The following is an 8550-nucleotide window of genomic DNA, read 5'->3' on the forward strand; positions in this document are numbered from 1 at the left end:
TCAGGGCACCAGCACAGAGGCTGTGGGAGTGGGAGCAGGAGATGAGGTGGCTGCAGAGCTGTGTGGTGACTCGGACGTTCAGGATAACATGCCAAAGTAACAGTGTTGATTCTATCCTCCTTGCTGGTCAGAGCAGCTCCTGAGCACAGATCCAGCCAGGCCATGGAGAAACTCCTTTTCCTGCAGGGAAGAGGGCAGCTGAGAGCAGAGAGCATTGGTCTGAAACCCATCCCTCTGCGGCACAGAGAGCTCTCTGGAATCCCCTGGTACCCCTCACTGTGTGACACAGAGAGCCCTCTGGAATCTCCTGGTACCCCTCACTGTGTGGCACAGAGAGCCCTCTGGAATCACCTGGTACCCCTCACTGTGTGGCACAGAGAGCCCTCTGGAATCCCCTGGTACCCCTCACTGTGTGGCACAGAGAGCCCTCTGGAATCACCTGGTACCCAGCTGTGTGCCCCAGCCTGAGCCAGCTCAGCAGGCTGCACTCACTTGGGTGAACAGAGCCTGAGCTTCCAGCCCAGGTGACAGGAGCAGGGACTGAGGAAGGGACAGCTTCAGCATCTCCCCCTGTGCTGCAGGCCAGACTGAAGGAAAAGTCTGAGAGTTCTCCCTCCACTTCTGGCTGCTCCACTCAGAGCAACTCAAATTCATCTTGTCCCCCACCATGAGCATCAACAAAGAGAGTTGTGGTCAGGTACGTTCCACTGCTACAGAGCCTCTGTGCTGCAAGTCATGGCTTGACTTCAGTGCATTCTTCAGCCTCACTCCTCCTCACACAACTCCCAGGAGCACAACTCTATTCCCTCCTCTCCTCTCCAGGCAGCTGCTGCCCTTGTGCAACCCCAGGACTGAATTTCAACGTGCACAGGACAGGATGATGAGGCACAGCCAGGAGTGTGCAATCTCAAATCCATGTCCCTGCAGCTCCCTGTCCCCACAGCCAGCCGGGGATGCTTTGGAAAATCAGCCTCACATTGGGATGCTGAGTGGGATGTGGGACTCTGCCACCACCCAGTGATCAGAGGAAAGAAGAGAGCAGCCTGCTCATGGCAGCACTTGTACAACCCCAGTCTGGAGCCCAGCACCCTGTGATTTGTATTCTGCCTCTTGATCTGCAGCAGCTGTGCCCTGCTGCCCCTCCCGAGCCCCATCAGGGCCGTTCATCACTGCCTGAGCCCCACGAGGCTGAGCTGCTCTGCTCTGCTCGCAGATAACCACGGACTGCAATTAAACACTCCCGGTTCCATGGTAATGAGGAGCAGCGACAGAATGCACAATGGCAGAGAGTTACAGGCCAGCAATTACAGACACAATCTTCCCTCTTCCTTGTCCTTGCTCTGTTTTTTTCCACTGTTCCACACTTGCTGAGAGCCTGACACAGCAACCAGAGCTCTGAAGATGATGAGCAGAGTAATAAGAAAGCTCTTTGAAGCACCATGAGCCCTGATCACTCCTTCATGTTTCTGCAGCCCTGCTGGCCAGGGCAGCGAGCAGGAGGTCCACTTCAGGTGGTCTGAGCTGCTAAAAGTAGTGTCATTAAAAATTCCCAACTTAATCATGATAATTGAATTAAAGGAATATTGTGGAATATTTCCTGCTTGTTCTGAAGAGGGGCTGTACTTGTTAAAACCTTTTGAAATCCAGCTGCTGCAAATAGCAACTCGTGCTTTCCCAATTGCTCACCTTTCTTGCTCAATACCCAGTATCTATTTAGGAACTGCTTTTCAAAACACTGTGCACTTTGCACAATTAATTTGGGGAAGTCTGTGGTGTGTCCCAATGCTCAAAAAAATGCTGTGACAAGCTGAGGAGACCACATGTATAAAGTCAACCTATAGAAACAAATAAGCACATTTTTGTACATGCAATCCCTGGCAGGATTGCTTAGAAATCGTGAAGAGTTGTAAAACAATGCCATAATATTCTTAAATGCCAGATGTCACATGAAATATTATTCAGAATCATTTCTCTCTCCTTCCCAACCCGCCTGCAAACAAGTGGGATCAGCACAGCCGGGCCGTGGGTGCTGGGAGCAGCATCAGCTGTGAGTGGTGCATTATTAACAACTGGAATTATTAATTCTGTTTCAGAAAGCTCTTCTGTGCCTCTACACGCAGTCGTTTGCAAAATTATTTGGAAAATTAATCTTGCACCTGATCCCTCCCTTTTTTAATGAACTGTGTCGTGCTGTCAGACAACGCTGATGGACAGCATAAAGCAAGGGAAGAGAAAAGGGAAAAGAGCACCTGAAATGACAGGCAGAGCCTTTCCCACAAAGCACGTCACTCACAGAGTTAAAGCAGAGCAGAACAAGGGGAGATTAAAACAGAAATGGCACCGTGGGAGGGGTGGCAGTGTGGTGGGACCTGGGTCCCTGTGGGGAAGGTGAATGTCCCAGTTCCTCACCTACTGCCAAAACTTTTAGCCACCAGGAAGATGCTGATGGTACCTGGCTCCAGTTTGATCCCCTCCTCTATTCCCAGTTGTCCTGGCTCTGCTTCTCCAGCCACAGCTCCAGGAGAACCTCTCTGCTCATGGGGCTTCGTTGCTTTTTGTGTCCTTCAACATCTGGTTGGAAAGCAGGAAAACTCCCTCTTTGCAGTGACCAGAGACACCCCTGGGCTCCAGGGGAGCTGTGTAACCTCTGGAACCCTTGGCATCCTCACTCCATGCTCAGGTCTGCATCTCATTCCTATTTTTGCTGCTCTTCTCTTTTCCCAAGCAAATTACTGAGGCATCCTCCACCCACCAAGCACCAACCCAGCCTTCATCACATAATACTGCCTGCAAAAGTTTTAAGGCAGGGATTCTTGCGTGGTTGACATTCATTTCCAAGCTTCACTGTGCCTTGTAGGCCTTGGGAAAGAAAGAGACAGGTGGGAATGATTTCATGCTTCCCTGCCCTGCTAGGGTGATGTTTCTCAGCCTCCACAGGGAGGAGATGTGTGTGAAGCAAAGGGGTAAGAGGAGTTTCTGTGGCCGCTGGTTTTGGGATAAGCAGGTACAGTTTCTCATGCAGCCTAAAAGGAGATCTGGCTTCTACATCCCCCAAATTCTTTTTTCTCTACTCTCTGGGCCTGCACCATGCAGGAAATTCCCTGACTGACCATCATCCTCTGGAGGGGTTGGATCTGAGCAGTGACCCTGCTGTGCTGAGGCAGAGAACAGCCAGGGGGATGGCAGCAAACACCCTTCAGAAGGATGACCCAGCACCTGCACATCTTGTTTTGCTACAGCTCCTGTGTTATTCAGTCCCTTAAATTCCACTGAAAGTGATTAATGTTCCTTGTCCTCACCTTCTCCCTCCAGCACGGCTGCACTCTGGCTAAGCAGAGGTCAGAGCCAGCAGGACATGATTACTCATTGGAGAGGGAAGGACTTTCAGTTCTTCTTTTTCCCTTTTTTTTTTTTCTTGTTCCAGGACGGTCTGAACTCCGATCACAGCAGCTGTGACATCCAGTGGCAGCTCTGTAGTGTTTGGAGTCACCCAAGACAGCTTACAAAGACAGCTTTCACAGGTAGGGCCCTCTCATCATCACAGTCAGAAAAAAGAGAATCCTGTTACTTACAGCAAACTCCCTCTCTTCAGGCCAGAAGCCTCAGCAAAGCCCAGGGTGGCTGATGAGATGGATTTATTTGCTAAAACCCTGTTTGCTGCAAGCCAGACCAATAAAGAGACCTGCTGGAGGTCTCAGCTCTCCAGACCCAGGAGGGCTCTGTTTCCTTTGCCCTGTACTATCTTTACACAAATCTGACTCCAAATGATTTTTCTAGAGGTCAAACTAGCTTCAGCAACACAGATTTGGGCTTGGAAGAGGAAGACAGTAGATAACAGAAAGCTGTTACAGAAACATCCTGAGCATCCTTGCAGCTTTGCCTGCAGTGAGCTGATGCTTCCTAAATGCTTCATCTTCCTCCTGTCACTGTCCCTTTTCACTCCTCTTCCCCATGCCTTTGTAGTTGGATGCCTGACATACTCTGTTAGTCTCTGCTGCCTTATAATGAACATCAAAAGAATGAAAAGATGATGAATTGGAGATCAGGACCCAGAGCAATCTCTAATAGAAGGGAATACATTAGGCACACCACAGCTCAATAGGAAATACATTCTCCATCTGCCTTTGCTACAGATCCAAGGGCAGGCTTGGCATTGTCTCAGCAGACAGAGATGGGGTTGAGACATGGGGTTTTTTATGAGAAAAGCCAGGAGTTAGGGAAAATCCTTGTACAGATGAAGGTCCTTCTGAATTAGAGTGATCTGGAGAATGTGGGGCAGGCTTTGGAAGGCAATGGGCAGGCAGGGGGAGCAGAATCCCCCTGGCAGCAAATTCAAACCAGGGAGCTGAACAGAATCCAGCCCATTCAAAAATGGAGAAGTTGCCACAGTGGCTGACAGGGGTGAGACAGGGAACTTGGCAGAGGTGGCAAGGCCTGGAAGGACAGAGGGACGTGTCACCCTCTCCCTAGGAAGGGCACCTTTCTCTGGAGAAAATGCACTTGATAACTGACACTTCAGTGTTGGACCTTCAACCTTGAGAGAGCTTTTAGAGACAAAAACACTTGAAATTCCTGCCTGAAATGGCAGCATCTCCAGAGAGATAACAGAGATGGTGAAGGAGTGCTGCCTGGGCAGATGCTGCTGCATCATTTCACAGGAGCCACTGGAGAGGGGGAGAATAACAACAAGCTTCAGATCCTCTTGGCTAAACACTGCCCAGCGCCTGGGGGCACCATTTTTCATTTTCACAGAAGCCAAATGGCCAAATAAACAAGATAAAGTTAGCTAGACTGCTGATTCTCCTAATCTCAGACACAGAGATTTGTTTGTCCTCTACCCTCCAGAGAAATGTGTTTCCTTCTATTCCATCTTGCTCATACAACCACATATGCTTGGGGAAGTGTCATGCAGGAAATACAAGCTTTTGCTGAAATCCCTCAAATATTGTGCCTGAAGGACCCTCCAGCTTGTAAGACACCTGATGGGAACCTCTGGGGAGAGCTTCTGCTCTCAACTGCCCTGGCATGACTGAGAAGAAACTCTTTTGGTCCACTTAAATTGGGCAGAGACAAGAGCAAAGTTGTCTATGTTTGTGTGTGGAAGGGGTCTGGTTGAACCCAGGGCTCCATCATCCTCCCTGATGCACACAAAGAATTAATGGATTTCTATCTTTGTAAGGGGAAAGAGAACCAGGCCCACGTTGAGCAGCAATAATGAATTAAACTGAATTAAATTTTGATACATATTAGAGATATGTTAGTTACTATATAAAGTAATATACTTAATTAGCCCAGGAAGTGTGTTAAATATTACATGAGGTTACCAATGAGTTCCTGCAGGAAGCGAGCGAGCTGACATTTGTAGTTCTCCTTACATGAGGACCTGGTGGTAGCTCTGGAGATATCCATGGACTTCACAAAGGGGCTTAAACCCTCCCCCTCTCATTGTTTAGTGACCTGAAGTTTTATGAAGTCTGATGGAGTGCAAAGGAGCCCACAGTGCCACAGCTTGCACCACGGCCCAGAGAAACCCAGCTCATTTCTCTACAGCTGCTCTGTTTTCCATCTGCCTGGGAACAGAAGTGGCTCTGATTAGAAATGTTTTAGTGCTTCCCAAATCTCTTTTTCTCACTCCTAACCCACACTGCTTGCTGCCATTAAGAGAATTAGAAACAAAGGCCAGCCTTGCCTCTTAAACCACTGCCTGATGGAGTACCAAACTTAATGGATACCTTTTCAACAGAGCTTTAACATTCACTCCTCCATGTGGCAAAATGCTTCCAGCATGGTTGGTAGCAGCCGCACACGGATTTCACATCTTCATATTCAGACCCTGCTGTCTCTCTCTGCAAACATCTATCAGTCTGAACAGCAGCTGCCAACTCAGTCCAGGCTGACAGATGTAGGATGAGTTCTGGTTCCATTCCCCACTGTGCTCTGAAATTCTCGTTTTGAAATACAACACTGAATTGGCCCTGACAAGAGTCAGGTGTTAACTCTGATCAGACAGTTACTTCATTACTAATGGCGTTACTCATCCTGCTCTGCTTTGTTTTCCTCCCCCAAACTCAGCATTTCCCTGCTCACAAAAGTGCTGTTGGATTGAACAAGGACAGAAATGTGACTTTCTGTGGTGACAAGGTGATTTGTAATTTTAAGGAGCTCATTCCCAAGAAGCCAAAAGCATTCATGGCAGTTCGAGACAGGTCCAACTATGAAAAGTCTCCCTGTAGTAAAGGATGCATTTTTTAACACTTTGGGAGTTTGGATTTGCAGGTTGGAGCTGGGAATGGAGAGAAAGAACAAAGGAAGAAGAGGAAAGAAGGAAGGAAAAGAAAGAAGTGAAAAGGTACAGGACACGTTTTGAGCACAGGTGGACACAACACTGTGCCCAGATGGGGACAACTGCCCTCCAGAATCTGTGATCCTTCTCAGGGACATGGTGGCTCTGTGCCATTTAGAGCTCTCAGCAGGTGTTGCTTTGGGAGTGGAGAGGTTAGTTTCCCACCTCTCTGAAATCTGGCTCACGGGTTATTTCTTAGCATTTTCAAGTATTATTCTGGTCATCATTGTCTTTGTTTGACATCAAACTCACTCAATGTTGTCCCCTGCAGTATGGTAAGGTAGAGACCTCCTGCCAGCAGCAGAAGCTGTTTTGACACGTGGCTGAGCTGGATGCAGCACATCAGTGACTGATTTCATCATGTCCCAGCCAGGTCTGGATTGCCATGCTGGTTTTCAGCCCTAATAGCTCCCCAAGCTTTGACAGACAAGTTGTTGTTGGGTTTGTTTTTAAGAGAAATATATATCAAAGAGTAGCATTACACTGCAAAAGCATCTCCAGCATGAGAAATGCTCCCCTGGTGTTTTCTGTGTCCTACTCATTGGTGCTATGTGTGAAATATTTATACTGAGGGGTTGTGGTGTATCTGGGGGGTCTGGCAAAGCAGGGGCTGAAGGGATCCTTGAAGATTTTGCCCTCAGCCAATTTGGAATCTCTTTTCTCAGCCACACTGCCCCTCACTTCACCCATGTGTGCTGGTAACTTGTGAGGGGATCTTTAAAAAGGGAATTTTCCAAACAGAATAAACATGTCCCATGATGAAAGGCAGAAGAAAAGGAAATAAAACAAAGATTTCATAGTCACAGATACTTGTGTGAATGCCAGAGGACTTTCAACCCTCATCAGTAAAGACATGAACACAAAGAGATTTTTTAATAATCTCTTTCTTTAAAGTTTGTTTCAGAGACAAACTGGCTCCATGGGACAGAAGTAAACAACGGAAAAACTACAACTTGTGCATATCCTCCTAGTCCTAGGTTTATAGAGAGCTATCTGTGGGCATGATGGTGCAGACAAGAGAAGACTTTTTGGCTGTGAGGGCAGTCTGGAGGGCATCTGGAACAGGTTGTCTGGAGGGGTTATGGAGTCTTCATTCCTGGAGATATTCAAACCCCAACCAGACAGAGCCCTGGGCAACCTGAGCCTGCTTCAGCAGAGGAGTTGGCCTGGAAAATCTCAAGAGGTCCCTTCCAGCCTGAACCATCCTGTGATCTGCCACCCCCAGCTCCTGCTGCTCAGGCACAACCTCAGAACAAACAGAACTGAGGCTCAGGAGAGCTTGGGGCTGAGCTGCAGCTCAGACCATCCAGAAAGGTTCCACTGTACAGATCACAGGGATTGAGCAGTGGTCAGGAGCTCTCCCTGCCCATGGCCTGATGCAGGGTGGTCAGAACACCCTGTGTGAAATTATATAAGCACTTACGAGCACATGGGGTACCTACACATGGCATGTGTAGTGTGTAAGCCAGCTCCAAATGTGAGCTGTCAGACCATCTGCTTGCATGTCTGAGTGTGCTCTGCTTTAACTACAGTTGTGTGATTTCCTTTCCTGAAATGTATTAGAAATACACTTGTCCTGTCTGCTGGAGCAAGAGAGAAACATCAGGATCAGGAAACCTGTAATCTGAGCTCTATCACCTCTTATCTATCCAACAGTCCTAGACATTTACTCTGGATAAAAGATAACTGTGATTTGCCCACATTGTATTGTATTACTTTATAAATTATCTTAGGTACAAAGTAGGGGGTTTGGTGGTGAAAATTCTGAATAATGGCTGACAGCTAACAAACAGCAAACTGCTCCTGGGGATAGGAGCTGCACAGCACACACCCCATCGATGGAATTTGTAAACATTTCAATGAACACTAATGCTTGACTGAGTGGCTGGAGATTACACATAACACCAGATCAAAAACAGCCTCACAATGAAAGTGGTTCGTGGGTTCATTAAACATCACGGGCGTCCAAAAATTTTAAAAAAACTCTTTCTCCATCACATCTGTGGTGATCAGCATAAAATTCACGTCCCGTCTGCTGGGCTGTGGTGCAATCCGGGCCCGGGCAGGGTGGTTGGGTGGGTGGTTAGGTCCGATCCCCCTCGGGCAGCACCAAGCATCTCCAGCCGGGAGTTCTGGCAGCCGCGTCCCCAGCGCTGCCACCCGCGGCTCCACGGGCGCACAGTGACATCCTCCGTCGGGATGCGGCA

The 8550-nt window shown here is 48.2% G+C and overlaps 1 protein-coding gene across 1 annotated transcript in view; it reads left to right on the top strand.

Annotated features, from left to right (window-relative positions):
• Window positions 1–667: 667 nt before the first annotated feature.
• HRH3 (histamine receptor H3) overlaps window positions 668–8550 on the top strand; it is a 12557-nt gene continuing 4674 nt past the window's right edge. Inside the window, 2 exon segments of the mRNA XM_031059079.1 lie at window positions 668–697; window positions 3425–3521. Coding sequence (XP_030914939.1) covers window positions 668–697; window positions 3425–3521 — 127 coding nt within the window.

This window comes from Geospiza fortis, unplaced genomic scaffold (assembly GCF_000277835.1).
Source record: "Geospiza fortis unplaced genomic scaffold, GeoFor_1.0 scaffold361, whole genome shotgun sequence".
NCBI lineage: Eukaryota > Metazoa > Chordata > Aves > Passeriformes > Thraupidae > Geospiza > Geospiza fortis.